This window comes from Bos indicus, chromosome 22, assembly GCF_029378745.1.
Source record: "Bos indicus isolate NIAB-ARS_2022 breed Sahiwal x Tharparkar chromosome 22, NIAB-ARS_B.indTharparkar_mat_pri_1.0, whole genome shotgun sequence".
Lineage (NCBI taxonomy): Eukaryota > Metazoa > Chordata > Mammalia > Artiodactyla > Bovidae > Bos > Bos indicus.
In genome coordinates this window covers 43,146,879-43,164,047 of record NC_091781.1, presented here as the reverse complement: position 1 = coordinate 43,164,047, position 17,169 = coordinate 43,146,879, and the positions used below count along the sequence as shown (strand labels likewise).

At 49.7% G+C, this 17,169-nt stretch overlaps 1 protein-coding gene across 7 annotated transcripts in view; it reads left to right on the top strand.

Annotated features, from left to right (window-relative positions):
* Positions 1–2,414: 2,414 nt before the first annotated feature.
* The window catches only part of FLNB (filamin B), a 139,769-nt gene continuing 125,014 nt past the window's right edge, over positions 2,415–17,169 (top strand). For 3 of the 7 annotated variants that reach the window (XM_019984290.2, XM_019984289.2, XM_019984288.2), the window contains exon 1: positions 2,416–2,883. In XM_019984290.2, the coding sequence (XP_019839849.2) occupies positions 2,592–2,883 (292 nt within the window). In that variant the 5' untranslated portion in view covers positions 2,416–2,591. Of the gene's footprint in view, positions 2,884–17,169 lie in introns of all 7 variants that reach the window. The other 4 variants (XM_019984293.2, XM_019984292.2, XM_019984291.2 and 1 more) reach the window with 2 other exon arrangements.

The window sequence follows — 17,169 nt, the reverse complement described above, 5'->3', positions numbered from 1 at the left end:
CCCTTTGAAGACCTTGTGTGCTTCCTCCCCTTGCACCAAAGCCACTGATCACCCTCCTCCACCATGGTTATGGAGTCCCCTTCACTCCGCATAAACTGCTCCCTTGGGTGTCTCCTGATTGGATGTGGAGAATCACCAGACTCATCCTAAGACAGGGATGTCTCAGCTCAGAGTGAGGTGGACTAGATAGTTATATGCAGAACTTAGTTATTTGTGTCAAGACTTGGTGAAAACAGACATATCTCCTAAGAAAGCAGAACCTTAGTACATTATCAGCTGCTGAGTGAACTGAGTTGATCATATTAGCTCCAGTCTCACCTAGCAGGGAGGAGATCCCCTTGGGAATGAGACACTGGCTGATAAGTTTTGATGGATGCCTTTGGGTGGAAGAAAGCTTGAGGAACTAGAAGGCTCGCACATGGGGTAGGCCAGGTTACCCACAGTGCCTTTAGTGAATCTGCTGCTCAGGTTGTGTAGACAAAGACAAGGTCCAGGCTGGGAACAGCATGACAGCTTTTAGGCATAGTACAGACTTTGGTGTTAGACCCAGGTTCACGTCCAGCTTTGTCCAGTCCTTACCAGCTGACCTCCAGCAAATTTCTTCACTTAATCACAAAGAAGGGGAATGATTCTTCCAATAGTTACTGATCCTAACAATGGGCCAGAGCCAGGGCCAGGGCCAGGTAATACCTTCTCTTCCTCAAGACTCTTCTGGGCATTTCCAGTGAGTGAGGCACTCTATCTGAAGAAAGTGCTTCACCTTGTACACAAATGATCCGTTACATAAGGCTATAACCATACATCTGCGGGCTCCTCCCAGAGCTGGAAGCCCTTGACAGCTATCCATCCTGCCCAACCTCTTCCCAACTGGGTCCTTAAAAGAATTAGATGTGACTACAGAGAACCTGAGAGAAGACAGCATGAGAGACTCCGCCTCATGTTGCTGGCTTTGAAGATAGAGAAAGCAGCCTCTGCCAAGGAATTTGGGGAGCTTCTAGAAGCTGGAAAAGCCAAAGAAATGGGTTCTTCCCTAAAGCCTCCAGAAAGGAATGGATCCTTCCAATACCTTGATTTTAGTTCAGTGAGCCCTCTGAGGGACTCTAAACTACAGAAAAGCAAGATAACAATGTGTGCGTGTATGTTTAAAGACAAAGTTTTGGTAGTTTGTTACAGCAGCATTAAGGAACTAATATACATGGCAAATTATGGTTCATTTCTATCACCACCATTAGGGTGTTTGTGATAGTTGATTTATACTTTTTCTCCCATTAGTCTATGAACTCCTCAAGGTTAAATTATAAGTTTGTCTTATTTACCATTTGTTGGCAGGAGTCTGAGTAAACTCCGGGAGTTGGTGATGGACAGGGAGGCCTGGTGTGCTGCGATTCATGGGGTCGCGAAGAGTCGGACACGACTGAGGGACTGAAGTGAATGATAAGAAGGCTGATAGCCCTTCAGTTAGTAGGCAGTCAATAAATACTATGAACGATAATACTATAATTCATATGTGCTCAGTTAATATGAGAAGGAAAATGTCCATTTCAGGGACTTCCCTGGTCACAGTGGTTAAGAATTCGCCTTCCAGTGCAGGCGACAAATTTCAATCCTTGGTTCGGGACCTAAGATCCCACATTCCACCTGGCAACTAAGCCAGCGCGCCCCAACTACTAAGCCTGTGCTCTGGAGCCTGAGCGCTCCAACCAAAGATCCCACATGACGCAACTGAGACCCGAGGCAGCCAAATAAATTTATTTTTTTTAAAGTCCATTTCCTTCACGATGCTCCTAGTGCCTAACACGGAGCCTGTGGACTGTGTTAGTCGCTCAGTCGCGTCCGACTCTGCGCACCCGTGGATTGTTAACCCGCCAGGGTTCTCTGTCCGTGGAATTCTCCTGGGAAGAATACTGGAGTGGATTGCCATTCCCTTCTCCAGAGGGACTTCCCAACCCAGGGATCGAACCCTGGCCTCCTGCCTCGCAGCCAGATTCTTTACCGTTTGAGCTACAGGGAAGTCCTTAACACAGAGCCCACCTAGCACACAGCAATAGCTCAATAAAAGGTCTTATTGAAACTTATTGAACCTGCAGGTGGATGAAATACCCCTCCCCGCCAACCTCTCCCGTGTGACCCATGCCACCGTCCCTGCCCATTCTGTCCAGGTTCCTACCTCTGCACGTCCCCTCACTCTGGAACCGGGTGACCTTCTTGAGAAGCCGGACATCTCCCGCCTAGCTTCCTTTCACCGAGGCGGTGAGCACAGAAGGCGGGGACCCCAGAGGACTTGGGAGTTCGCGGGCCGCAATGCCCGCTTCGAGCGGCAGGGGGCGAGCGTGGCCCGGGAGCGCCCTCCTGAGGGTTGGGACGGGGCGGGGCTTCAGGGGCGGGCCGACTCAGTGCGCAGGCGCGGGGCCAGACGCCTCGCGCGGCCACGGGCAGGCGGGCGCAGAGCAGCCCTAGCTGCGGCTTCGGTAGCAGCGAGTTCGAGCCCCGCTCCCGCTCCGCTTTGGTTTTTTTCGCTCCCCGCGGCCCTTGGGCTTCCATACGCCAGTCTCCGGCAACTCGCTGCGCATAGCGCTCTCCCCGCCGCCAGAATGCCCGTAACCGAGAAGGACCTGGCGGAGGACGCGCCCTGGAAGAAGATCCAGCAGAACACCTTCACGCGTTGGTGCAACGAGCACCTTAAGTGCGTGAACAAGCGCATAGGGAACCTGCAGACCGACCTGAGCGACGGGCTGCGGCTCATCGCGCTCCTGGAGGTGCTCAGCCAGAAGCACATGTACCGCAAGTACCACCAGCGGCCCACCTTCCGCCAGATGCAGCTGGAGAACGTGTCCGTGGCGCTCGAGTTCCTGGACCGCGAGAGCATCAAGCTCGTGTCCATCGGTGAGTGCCCTGGCCCGGCCGGTACCCCTCGCCCTCCAGCCTCCTCCGCGCGTGCGCCCCTGTGGAGGCTGAAGCTCCCTGTCGGGTGCCCCACCACCACCACCGCGCCGAGCACCCGCGGGCTCCGTGTGGGCTCCGGGACCGGGGGACATTGTCCCCCGAGGGCGCGAGGACAAAGGGGACCTAGGCCCCTTCGGGAGATCCATCCTCCAGGGCGCTCTCCTCGTGTGCTCGCTCCCTGCCGTGCGCCGGGGCTGTGCGCCTATTGGGGGCGGTGGGTTGAAGGTTCGGGTTGAGGCCGCACGGGGAGAGTCGGGGCTGTGGCATTTCTCTGCAGCTGGGGTGTCGCTGCAGGAGCTGGGGTGTCGCAGCGGGAGCCGGGGGACTGGAAGCCTCAGGTCCGCGGTCCCTGGGGGGTGGAGCCCTCCTCCGGCGCTCCCTGGAGCGCTCGCCCCTCTGCGTCCCGTGGCCGCCGAATGGGCGTTGGCTGGGAGGCCAGGTGGGAAGGCCCCGGGAGGGACTGTTCTCTGAATCCTGGGCCTCCCACCCAGGTGGAGACGGGGACCTGGCGGTCGCCGGAAGGGGTGTGGGCCCCGAGGTGGGAAGGAGAGCCGCGGGGGTGTGTCTTTCTCGCTCCCAGCTCGGCTCTGCCCGCGTTGTCGCCGCCGAAGGTGTCATTCAGAGATGGGTGGTGGTCACAGTAACCGCTGCCTTGTAGGAGCCCCAGCTAGTGCGCGCTGGGTGCCCTCAGCCTTCCCAGTCATCTCGCTCCTCACGCAGCCTGCGAGCTGGGGCGCCGTTAGACCCCTGTTGCAGACGAGGCGGGGCCAGAGGGTTAATGGGCTTGCCCAGGCTAGCGAGGGTCCAGCTGAGAATTGAAGGAAGTGGGTGACAATTAAAGGAGACTTTGCCTTCCTCTCCCCGCCCTCCCCACACCAGGGTCTTCCTGAGAGGGGGGAGGGAGTTGGCGTTGGGTTCCTCTCCCTCGCCTCCCCCCGACCCGCAACGGGGGAGGAAGAGTGGGGGTGAGGTCCCCACTGTGACCTCGGCTGGTTGAGGGCTTCTGGAAGGGTCACAAGGCGGCCGATGGGTGTGGACTCTAAGGATCGGGGCAAGGGGCGTGTAGTGTGTGTGCCCGCGCGAGTGTGTTTGTGTGCAGAGTGTATGTACACAGAGCATGTGTGTGGAGAGCATGTCATTGTGCAGAGAATGTGTGTGCAGCTACATTGTGTGTGTGTGTTTGCGTTCTGCCAGACGAACCTCGTGCCGTGAGTAGCTGCCTCAGGTCTCTTCCTGAGGAAAGCAGGCCTAAAGCTGGGTTCCGAGGCTGAGCCTCCTCGTCCTCTCCACCGCCCTCCCCCACGCCTGTCTTGGCAGGTAGGGCTGCTTCCTGGGCCACCGCCCAGTCAGCCTCCCATGGAGGGTAGCGTCCCTGCCCTGGGAAGCTGTGTGACATGCTGTCGCCTTTGGGGCACCAGTCTCCTGCAAGGAGGAAAGGAGAACCTCAGTTTCTCTGGGAATTATTTTCTTTTCAGATTCCTCAGATCCCTCTGAGGAATCTCAAAGGCCGGCTGGGCTCAACATGGATCCCTTCTTCTTTGCTTTGAAAATGTGTATTTATTTAATTAACTGAACAAAGAAATTTAAAGTAAACCAGGAGTGTCCGAACATGACATGAAATCTCTTTAAAAAAAAAAACAAAAAAAACAAAACCACAGTACTAGAAAATCCTGGACCGACTAGTCTGCCAGCTGTTTACAGAGGCTGCAGCTGCCTGCGGCATGGTTTCCCATCAGCGCCCCCAAATTGAGGGCCTTATTCTAGACTTTGTCTGGCCCCATACATCTTTCCCCTTAGCCCTCATGATTTTCATTCCTGAACCCAGCCAGGCCACAGCGACTTCTACCGTCCTGGCATTCCAGGGTTAGCGTTCCCTTCCCTGGTTGTGGTCTGTGGACTTTGGCAGTTTCTCGCTATGGACCTCTTCCTACCACAGTTTACACTGTTTTATTTTCTCCTTTTAAATAATTTCTTGGATCATATTCCCCAGAGTGGGATTCCTGGGTCAAAGGGTGTGATCACATTTATGACTCCCGTCACTGGCTGCCTAGTTGTTCTCCAGAAAGATCTTACAGCAAACAGGTTTTCCAGCCTCTGGAGCCTGGAGGGAGAGTTGCCAAGGGCCAGGACTCCCTGAGGCGGTAATGCCTGAGGCCTCTTCCCTCTGCTCCTGGGACTGTGCAGGGTAAAGGCCCTTCAGAAAAAAAATCACATCCTGCGAGGACTTCAGTTCAAGCTTTCCCTGCTTATGCTGTGTTACATTGTGCTGACGATGACAAATGAGCTCCAAATGAGTGTGTTCTGTTGATGACCCCGCTGATCGCCACCTTGAATCCTTGAGATCTGGTTTCCTTGTCTATGTAATGATCTTCCCACCACTTCCCAGTCCAGGCCAAGTGCTTAGAAAATGGTTGTTATTACTGGGGATGGTGGTTAATATCATTGTCTTCAGTCGAGTCAGTCGAGTCCGACTCTTTGTGACCCTGTGGACTCTAGGTTGCTACTCTAGGTTGCTATCTATGGACTGTACTGCGCCAGGTTGCTCTGTCCATGGGATTCTCCAGGCAAGAATACTGGAGTGGGTTGCCATACCGTCTTCCAGGGGATCTTCCTGACCCAGGGATTGAACCTGTGTCTCCTGCATTGGCAGGTGGGTTCAAATTGGGGAGGAGCCTGGTAGGCTACAGTCCATGGGGTCCCAAAGAGTCAGACACAACTGAGCAACTTCATCTTTCACTTTTCTTTACCACTAGCACCACCTGGGAAGCTGGTTAGTATCATTGCCTCTATTTAAAGTTGGGGAAACAGGAGTGAAGTAACTTCTTGTGAGTGTCACCCAGCTGGTGAATGTTGACTGGAACCTAGGTCTGACAAGTTGTTGATCTTGAGGCTTAACTGACCTATTTTTCAGGGTCAGAAATGAGTAAAATACAGCCCCATTGTCCCACCAGAGAGCTCATATGAACACAAAGTTTTGTAACTCTGGGGTGTAGGGGTTATGGTTGGACATCCATGCATTGAGCCTCTGACCTTGAACAAAGGGAGGGCTTAGGTGAGGGATGAGAACTCTGAACTGTGAAGAGGGTCCATGAGATGAGTGTCATGTCAGGAAGTGAGCAGAATCAGTTTGCACCTTTTTTTGTTTGCTTGGTTTTTTGCTTTTCTCTCTCCTTCCCTTCTCTTTCCTTTGTGCTGTGCTCAGTTGTGTCTGACTCTTTGCACCCTCGTTGTCTGTAGCCCGCCAGGCTCCTCTGTCCATGGAAGTTTTCAGGCAAGGATACTGGAGTGGGTTGCCATTGCCTTCTCAAGGGGGTTCTTCCCAACCCAGGGATCAAACCCTCATCTCTTGCATCTCTTTCTTTGGCAGGTGGTTTCTTTAGCACTAGCACCAGTGGGAAAGCCTGAGTTTGCAACTTATATCTTGTTTTGAGGTGAATTTGTTGAGGGAATAGCTGCCCTGTCTTCAGTGGTTTTGTTGTTTGTTTGTTGGAGATTCCTACTACCAATGGGAGAAATTTCCCTCCTGTGATCTGGGAAAGTAGCTATGCAGGGTTTTGTATACTTTGGGTAGCTCCCAACAACATAGGTTGTGGGACTCATGAGAGCTGGGTATAGGCGCCAGTGTGTGACATAGGTGGTCGGATGCTGAGAGCAGTGTGGCTTTTCTGCCTCGAATTCCCTGGCTGTTGTTTGTGTGTGTGATTCCTTGTAAGGTGGGCCCATCCTCGGCTTCATCCCAAAGTTGAAGTTACTTCTTATACCCTGGGCAGTTCATAATGAGGCCTCAGCATATTTAATTCCAGTTGTCTGCCAGGAGCTGGCAGGTTTATTTACTTGTTTTTCCAAAAGCTTTTCTGATCCTGGGCAGTGCAGCCAACTTGGAGAAGGAGTCTCCCAACCCAGGAATGACAGTCAGGGCAGCCTAGAAATTTGGGTGGTATGTTTTGGTTTGATCCTTTATATAAAGGAATTCTTTCCTTTTTAATGGATGTGGTCTGACCCTGATGTTTGCTTAAAGTACCTGTGCTGGGCCAGCACCCCAGAATAGGCGGGGTGCATGTTCCTAAGATCTCCGGTCACTGGGCAGAGTTTCCAGGGTGGTAGGTCACTCACTCCGTTTTCTTTCCTTTCGTCCCACTCCCACCAAAATAATGTGCAAGTAATAGTAAATCCTGCTCTGTCCTGTAAATATTTAGCAAACACCAGTGTGTCTTTCAGGCAGTGTAGTTCACATCTAGAAAGAAAAAGAAAGTGTTAGTCGCTCAGTCGTGTCTGACTCATTGCGACTCCATGGACTGTAGCCTGTCAGGCTCCTCTGTCGGGATTTCCTAGGCAAGAATACTGGAGTGGGTTGCCATTTCTCCCAGGGATTGAACCCAGGTCTTCTGCATTGCAGGTAGATTCTTTACCATCTGAGTCACTAGTTCTCATCTAGGAAAGGCTTAAAGAGCAGCAAGATAGCAGGCTTCCTGAGAAGTTTCTGGGCTACTTGTAACAACGTAACACATTAGTGTCAGTTTGTTAAGAGCTAGGATTCTTGGTTCAAATCCTACTTGCCACTAAGTAGCGATTAAGAAACTTCTGTGCTTTGGTTTGCTTATAGCTTAGATCGGGATAATAGCTACTCCTTAAAAGGTTGTTGTAAAAACTAAACAAGTTAATATTTTTTAAAGTGCTCAGAGCAGTTCATGGCACATGAACTGTCGGTGCTGTGTGTTTGGTTAAATAAATAAAGTGCTGTCCAATAATATTCTCAAAAGTCACACTGGAGAGTTTGCACACCGAAAGGACATTTAAAATTGATACCATGCTGGGGAGACCAGCTTGGTTGGCTAATGGCGATTCCTGTTGCTCTAATAGGGTTATGGATTGCCCAGAGGGTGTCCCCTCCTTTGCAGGGGGTGACCTCTGGTTGTGTTATGATTTTTTGCCTCCAGGACCCATTCATTCCGGCTTTGTTTCTGAGAGCTGGACAGGAGTTTGGAGTGGCTGGTCATTCCAGTCTCCCACCCGTTCAGGAATCCCAGGGCCAAATCATTTCCAGATGGTAGTTCGACGTCTGCAAGCTCCTCCAGCAATGGTGGGGCCAGCATGCCAGTCAGCAGCTGCCTTCTTTCTTGGAGAGTCTGTGCTGAAGGAGAGCTTTGATTTGGAGCCAAATTATGTCTCCTGGGCACTCCCTCTTCGCTCCCCACCCGGAGAGGGGGTCCTGATTCTGTGCTATGAAGCCGTATCTTGGGTTAGTCAAGGATGGCTGCCTTGCTCCTTGGGCAGCAGCTGCTCAGGAGCCTTGGGGCCCTGCTTGCATTGGCTCCATGGCCAGGGTACTGCATCGCCCTGCTTTCTCTATAAACGGACTTCAGGGTAGCACATACCTGAAGCTGTTTCTCACCGTCATTCTGACCCATAACCGTTGTGCAACTCTGGTCCACTGCATTAACCTTTCTGAGCCTCAGAAAGGTTTGTAAAATGGAGGCGAATGATAGTTCCTATCATAGTTTTGCCGAGAGCATTCGATTTGAATTGGTTAAGTTACAGCATAATGCTGGCGTCGTCATTATTACTATAGTGGACTTTGTCTTATCCTCAGTCTATTCTCTGGCCAGTCCTGCTGCCGTCAAACGGTGTGTTAGTTATCCCCCTCCCTCCAGCTTGGAATTTCCAAGGTGCCTCTCAAAATCCTTTCTCTCTTCCTTTCCTCATTTAACCAGCATATGAAAGACCAGCCCTGAGCCAGGCTTGGTGCTAGGGCCACAGGAATATAATGAGAGTCATGTCCCTGGCTTGCCTTACTGCTCAGCACAGAGGAGAGACAAGTCAGCAGGGAGTGTCCTTCTCAAACCTTCAGGCACACACAGATCACCTGGGAACTAGAAAATGGGGGCCCGTTAAAAATGTCAGCCTGATTCACTAGATATGGGGTGAACTCTGAATTCTGGTCTTCCAGAACAGACTGGCTCCCAGTTGTCAGTCTGCGGACCACCATGTAATAGTAAGGACTAAGATGACAAGCCCTCTGAGGGGGAAGAGCACCTTCTGTCAAGCTGGACTGGGTAGTTTGGAGGGCTTCCTGGAGGAAGGGGCTGTTGTGCTGAAACCTGAAGCCTGACTATAAGTAGTCAGGTGAGCCCAGAAGTAGAAGAGTGTGTCAGGTGGAGATTGGAGGGGTGGTGGAGAGGTAGGCAGGGGCTGGCTCACAAAGGACCCTTTGAGGCTTGAGGTTGCCAGTAGAGCATCTTCCTTTAGGGAGCCTAGGGGGAAGGTAAGTGAACCCAGCTGAAATGGCTCAGCTAATCTGAGGATCTCTTCACTGTTGCTCCAGTTACTCCTATCAAAAAAGAAAAAAAAATTGAACGTACCCCTTTCTCGTACGTGTATGTTTATAAGCTGTATACATATACCACTGTCAGTCTGTATATTAAATATTACTAAAGTTTAATTTCTTTTTAGGTAGCAAATCCAACTAGAAGATCTGGTTTTTCTTCTGCTGTAATGGATTATGTTTTGCATCCTTGGGGTGCATATACCCTGTTTGGGGGCCCCTGACAGCTTGCATATCTATATTTCCTTTTCCTTTTTTCCCCATATTGTTATTAATCTGTATTTGTTTATTTTTAAAAAATTTACTTGACTGCTCCAGGTCAGGATCTTTGGATGTGGCCGGTGAACTCTTAGGTGCAGCGTGTGGAATCTAGTCCCCTGACCAGGAATTGAACTCGGGCCCCTGCATTGGGAACTCAGAGTTTTAGCCACTGGACCACCAGGAAAGTCCCTGCATTTAGTTTTCATCTTTAATTTTTCTCCATTGAAGAGGTAGATCTATAATTATAACCTCTTCCCCCAACAAATTGAACCAAATGATTAAACCCAATTGGATGAGCCATTTCCATCTAATTGTGTGGTATTTCCTGCTCTTAAAAAAAGATTAAAAACTGTCTTTCATGACATTCTAGGCTTCCCTGGTGGCTCAGATGGTAAAAGAATCCACCTGCGATATGGGAGACCTGAGTTCGATACCTGGCTTAGGAATATCCCCTGGAGAAGGGCATGGCAACCGACTCTAGTATTCTTGCCTGGAAAATTCTATGGACAGAGGAGTCTGGTGGACTACAGTCCATGGGGTCACAAACAGTTGGACACTGTTGAGCGACTAAGTAACACTTTATGATGTTCTGCTACAAGCCATTTTACATTACTATTGTAAATCTAGTTATGCATTAAACATGTTTGATAATCACCAAATGGACTCACGTTATTGTATGATAAACAGCAGTACTTTCTTCTTTGGGGGCTGGGAAAGCGGCCTTGAGTGTATAAGGTGCCTGACTACTTTTCTTCAGAAATTGAGTCCCTGTTCTGGGAAGAGAGTCTGTTTTGACAGAGCGTTGACTTCCTCCTTCCCCCACCGTCCAATCCTGGCGCAGATAGACAGCGTGGCAAGGAGGACACTTGTGCTCCTCTGTTCTTGGTTGCAAGAATGCCCACCATGATGCCCTTCGTGTACCGAATGTTGCTGTGTGCACACATATCTCTAACATAAGATCTAGTGTCTCCCTGTGCCTGCTGTGTGCTAAGCATTATCCTGAGTGCCTTGCTTTGATTACTTCTAATCCTCGTTATGAACCCTGCACAGAGAGTGGCTTTATATCTATTTCCAAGTTATAGATGAGAAAACCAAGGCTCAAATCTACCTCACTTCACATGCCAGCCATGATCCTTGCTTCCATTAAGCTGTAGTTTTTGTTTTGTAGTGTCAAAGTTGGGTTCCACACTCAGAAAATAGATATATTGTTGTTGTTTAATTGCTAAGTCATGTCCAACTCTTTTTCAGCCATATGGACTGTAGCCTGTCAGACTCCTTTGTCCATGGGATTTGCCAGGCAAGAATATTGGAGTGGGTTGCCATTGCCTTCTTTAGGGGAACTCCCCAACCCAGGGATTGAACCCACATCTCCTGCATTGGCAGGTGAGCCCTTTACTGCTGAGCCACCGGGGAAGCCTGCAAATGTTACAGTGAGAGATTTTCTACTGCTTTACTCCTGTTCATTTCTATTTTATTTAAAACACTTTTATTTTACTTGAACATTTGGACTTGGTTAGTGTGAAATTGAAATTTCCTTCTATAAAACACAGCTTTGAGGGGCCCATTTGCCTTACCTCTTCTGGCACCATGAAGCTTTCATGGGGGTCTTCTTTCCAGTTCTTGGAGACGGCTCTCTGGTTCTTTCCTGCCTTTTTTTTTGGTTTTCAGGGGCAGTGATTTCATTGCAGGTCTGGACAACAGGGACCAGTTGAAAGTCTTCTTGGGGGAGCCAGGCAGAGCTTTCTTTGCGAGGCCTGGAAGTCAGCAGTGTGGAGGAGGCTGCCTCCTTGCTGCAGTCCTGTGGGGCTTGCAGTGCCCACCACCTGTGGGTATATGGGTGGGCTTTGCTGAGACCCAGCTATACTGGGAGATCCTTGGTGACAGTCGACATTGGCACAGCTGTGCTTTGTCAGCAGTGACCTCACCCCACATCCTTTCCTTCTGCTACCTGTAAACATTAACTGGCAGGAGCAGCAGGGTGGAGGTGGGGCATTGGGTTGCGATTGCCACTGAGCAGAACTTTTCTTTCCTGGCTGGCACTCAGCCTGTATCAGTCGAGCAGCCCTTGTACAAACTTCCAATCCAAGCCAGCTGTTGATTGCTCATATTCAAGGAGCCTGGGGGGCAGGCCCCTTACTGCACCACCAGGGCACCAAGCCGTGTGCTCCAGGCCTGCATTTGTGTCCCTAAGGGGCTTCTCCTGCAGTACAGCTCCTGAGCGATCAAGCTGGTCTTGCTGGCCGTCTCTAGGTGCTCAGCCTCCCCAGAAATCGCAGGGCTGGCTTGTTGAAAGGTCTGGGCGTTAACACAACACTCCTGTTCTCCCTCTCTGAAGGCCCTTTATGCTGGCATGAATTCCTTTTCTCATGGAGATCTGAAAGCTCTTTTGACTAAATGGGTCACCTTTCTGGGTATTTTCATAAGGCTGGTCAGCTTTTGCCACGCCAGACAACTTTTCTGGAATTTCCGTTTAGATATAAAGGCAACCAAAGAGGTTGGAATTATTTGGAACCCCGTGTGGAATTTTGGCTTTTGAGCTATAGGGAAATGGGTGGGGACTGTGGCAGGGACTGTGTAAATTCCCTGCGTCCCATAAATTAAGATTTTGAGATTAGCAGAGGCAGGCAGCGGTCAGCTTTCCTTCAACAAATGGGAGTGGTGCGGCTTTCTGCCTCGTGCTTATGGTGACCCAGGCAGAGGCAGGCCTCCCATGAAGCCAGGGGTATGAAAGGAGTCTCAGTGACTAGAATCAGATTCCTCCATCTCCCCTGCAGCCTCGAAGAAAATAACCAAGTTCTTATCATGCTGGTACTGCACTGCTTGTGCGCACCTCCCTGAAGTGATTTATCAGATATTCTGGGAAAACAAGAATTATTTGGCATTCTACAGCCTGCTGGGAGCACAGCTCAGACTGGTGCTTTTTTTTTTTTTTCCTGTCCTGGACCTTCATAGCGGCACAGGGCTTTCTCTAGTTGTAGAGCACCAGCTTCTCATTGTGGTGGGTTCTCTTGTGGGACGTGGGCTCTAGAGGGCAGGGTCGGTGGCTGTGGCACACGGGCTTAGTTGCCCCCTGGCATGCGGGATCTTCTCAGACCAGGGATCGAACCTGTGTCCCCTGAATTTCAGGGAGACAGAATTTCAGGCAGATTCTTAATCCTGGATCATCAGGGAGGTCCAGCTTGGTACTTCATGCACAGGAAGAAAGTGATTGTTCCCTCAGTGAGGTAAAAGCAAGCCAGAGGAGGAGGACCAGGCCCTGCTGCCCCAGGGGTCCTCAGGTGCTGAGGCCTTGGGGCTCCAACCCTAAAGGGCCTTTGTGACTTGGCAGTTCTGTTAATTGAACAGAATTAGTTCTGGGTTCTGTTTACAGGATTCCTTGTCAGAAGAGGCAGAGGCTGGAAGACCAAGGGTGTGCTGCTGGTGGGACTGGGGGCCGCTCAGTGCAGCTTCCAGCCATCCCAGGGCAGAACCCAGAAAGTGTTCTGGGAGAAGGAACCTTGGTGGATCCTGGCTTGCAAGCACCGGGCAATGGCTTGTCACTTTCCCATCTCCACTACAGCTGGATCTTGGGGAATGCCTCTTCTGCTGGGAAGTCCTTTACAGGAAGTGATTGAGGTGTTACGTTACACTTCCAGAGGGGCACAAATCTCTTACCGTAATCACCTCTCCTCTTCTTAGGACTTTTGTTTGAAAGCCGTGGGGAGTCACAGCCAAGGTGGGAGGGCACCCACAGCTCCCCCCTCCCCTGGTGCCCTTCCAGTTCATAGCTGACTGAGCTGTGTTGGTCTCCTAACTTGCCTGTCTTGTTCTTCTACTGGCTGACGACTGCTCCAGGTCAGGTGCTGTCTCTGGGGCCCTGGGCTTGGCTTTTAGTAGGAATATAATAAATAACTTATCGAATAAATAAACAACCTCCAGCATAGATGGGTTGAATAGTAAGTTTGGTACTTTGACTTGTTTGCAGCGTATTTGCTTTCAAAAAATGTATGATCATCAGGCTACAGAGAAATAGGAGTTATGTGCGGTGGACAATTGGATCTGGGGTCCCAGCAGAACACCTCAGTTTTGGGGACAGTGAGTGGTAGTTGCTCAGTCGTGTCTGACTCTGCGACCCCGTGGACTGGACCTTGCCAGGCTCCTCTGTCCATGGAATTCTCTGGGCAAGAATACTGGAGTGGGTTGTCATGCCCTCCTCCACGGAAATCTTCCCAACCCAGAGATCGAACCCAGGTCTCCCGCATTGCAGGCAGACTCTTTACCATTTGAGCTACCCGGGAAGCCCCAAAATGTTCATCTTTTGGGACAGTGATGCTGAACATAAAGAATTCAGCATTTTGTAGTCATTTTTCGAACATCCATAATTTACTTCAACTGTTAGAAAACAAGGCGTTTTCCAGGTTGGCCATGTGAGAGTCAGAAAAATGAACATCAAAAGAAGCCACTGAAAGACACTATGATCATAGTAATAGTTTTGTTAATAGTAAATATATATTGAGCATGTGCTGGTACCAGGCATTGGGATAAATCCTTTTCAATAATGGCTAAATGAAACTCCATTGCAACCCCGAGCTGTGGTTATTGTGGTAACCCCATTACACAGACAAGGAAACTGAGGCACGGCCAGTTCAGCCAGTATGTGGCAGACTGTGACTCGAACCCTCTCCTGAGATTTCAGTCCTCAAAGGAGGACATGTCAGCTCAGCATGTCTTTGAAACTCACTGCTAATAAGTTGGTTTTTTTTTAATGAAATGAAAAGTTGCATTTGTAGTTCTTTGTTTAAAAAAATTTAGAAACAAGAACATAGAAATATAAAGAAAAAAATGCATCACCTGTGAAGAATGTTAAGTCTTTTTTTTTTTTTTCTGTTTTTCCAGAGTTTTGCTTTCAGCTCTCTTTTGATCAGAATGTGGAAGAGGGGATGCATTTTCTTAGGAAAAAGACTGTGGGCTGGAAATGTTTTGTGAAATCATTTTGATCATACTGATGGTTGTAACAAGATTCATCCTTGAGTTATTGCTGAACTGTGGTCAGCATTAAAATTGGAGGTTTTGGTTGAGGCTCATCATGGTTTGCAAGTCTCCCTTCGTCTAGAAATATGTTTTGGTCAACCACAGAGTGGGGTGTTGCAGCCACTTCTGTCTCTTAAAAGTTTTTAGGATCAACTTTTATTGGGACTGCCAGGGTCTCTTAATAATAGTAATTATCTTTGGTTACATTGTGACCTTGTCTTGTGAACTGAAAGATACCTGTTAGTTGCTCAGTTCCCTTAGCTGTTTAAATGTCTCAAATATGCTCGGTAACAATGTAGTTGGTTCACTCTGGCGTGCTAAGTTGTTTCATTCGTGTCTGATCTTTGTGACCCCATGGACTGTAGCCCGCCAGGCTCCTCTGTCCATGGAATTCTCACCCTTGCCTGCCTGCAGACTCTCAGATGTCTGAAGATTGTCTGAAGCCCTGAGTTGTTCTTTGGTTTCTTGGAGACATTTTCTCAACAGCGCTCAGGACACCAGACCCCTGCAACCATCCCGTCTTGGTCTTGTTTGAGGCAAAGGAGATAGACTGTAAACCACTTTTAAATATAAATTGAGTCATTTCCTCAAGTGCTTAAGAGTATGGGTCAGTTAGACCCTGCTACTTAATACCTAGGAGACTCGCGGCAAGATGCTTGACTTATCCCAGGTTATGTGCCCCAGGCTGTATTAGTACCCCGCTCTTGGTCTTACTGAGGGTAAATGATACAGTTCCTGTAAAGCACTCCACCCAGCCCTTGGCGGACACTAAGGGACCTGAACTGGTGGTCACTGCCTTCCTCCCTCCTCTTAATTCCTGGGCTAGTGGTGGCCACTTTTGACTGGAGGAAGACATGGCCTGATTATCTTCTAAGGGGAAGGGTGGGTCAAAGAAATTGGTGACTCAGAAATTGGTCAAAGATACCTTGTACCTTTTAGGGTGTTTTTTGACAAAGAAGTAGCCTGGATTTTTGAGGGCAGGAGTCATAGGCCAGTGGCATTTCCTAGTCTTCTGGACAAATCTCCCTTAAGAATAGAAAATAGGTGCCAACTGTTCTTGACACAGTCCCTGACTTTCCCTTTTTTCCTGTTTGGCTAGTGTGTATATATACATAGACTAGCTCCTTTGTCCTCCTTCCCTTCTTTAGCCTTTCTTTTTGTCTCCTAGCATGTCCTTTGCTCCCATTTCTTTCTCTCCTGATATTGCTCTCCTGGAAGTGGCTGTAACACCGTCCAGAGTCCAGGTGACTGCTCACGGGTTTGAGTCTTGACTCTGCCACTTGAGAACTGGCTGACCCCAGCTCACTGTTCTGCCTCTTATTGTTGTTCTGTCGCTCAGTCATGTCCAATTCTTTGTGACCCCATGGACTGCAGCACGCTAGGCTTTCCTGTCCACCACCTCCCAGAGCTTGCTCAAACTCAAGTCCATCGAGTCAGTGATGCCATCCAACCATCTCATCCTCTGTTATCCCCTCCTCCTGCCTCAGTCTTTCTCAGCATCAAGGTCTTTTCTAATGAGTCAGTTCTTTGCATCAGGTGGCCAAAGTATTGGAGCTTTAGCTTCAGCATCAGTCCTTCCAGTGAATATTCAGGATTGATTTCCTTTGGGATGGACTGGTTGGATCTCCTTGCAGTCCAAGGGACTCTCAAGAGTCTTCTCCAACACCACAGTTCAAAAGCATCAATTCTTCAGTGCTTAGCTTTCTTTACGGTCCAACCCTCATATCCATACATGACTACTGGAAAAACCATAGCTTTGACTATATGGATCTTTGTTTGCAAAGTAATGTCTCTGCTTTTAATATGCTGTCTAGGTTTGTCATACCTTTTCTTCCAGGGAGCAAGTGTCTTTTAATTCCATGGCTGCAGTCACTGCAGTGATTTTGGAGCCCAAGAAAATAGTCTGTCACTGTTTCCATTGTTTCCCCATCCATTTGCCATGAAGGGATGGGATCAGATGCCATGATCTTAGTTTTTTGAATGGTGAGTTTTAAGCCAGCATTGCATTATTATACTGAAGCCCTGCCCCTCCTACTAACCCTTTTCAGCCCCTAGTGGAGGAGAATGAAGAGAAACCAGTCGTGCTGGAGGAGAGGTGATGCTGACTGCCTTGAACACTTTCCGCCTGAAGCGCAGCAGCTTATCTTAGCTGCTCTCGCAGCCCCAGCCCCACTCCTTCAGCCTGGCTTGTTGGCTGACCTGGCCCTGGGCGCCGCCGTCTTTCTCTTCTAGTCCTGGCCCTTTGACATCTGGGATCATGGTGGATCATGGCCTGAGCCACCTGTCAGGATTTGTGCGGCCCTGTGTGTGGTCTTGAACCCAGCACTGTCTAACCTCGTCTCACGGAGCCACCAACATGTTTTTACAGCAGTTCTTGGGAACTGGACTGCTGGGCTGACAACAGCCTGTATAGACAGCATCAAGATTGCCCGAATGGGGTGAAGGAAGGCACCTGGCACTGCAGACTGTGGCTGCTGAGACCAGGGGATGTGGGAGGTTGGGGGGCAGGCAGCATTCTCAGTTCTTGTCAGGAGTATGCTGGTCTTGGCCCAGACAGACTGAAGGGATCTGTGTCTCGTGTAACTACCTGCTTCTCCCAGTTACCCCTTGAGTGCAGCTGCCTGCTGTGTCCT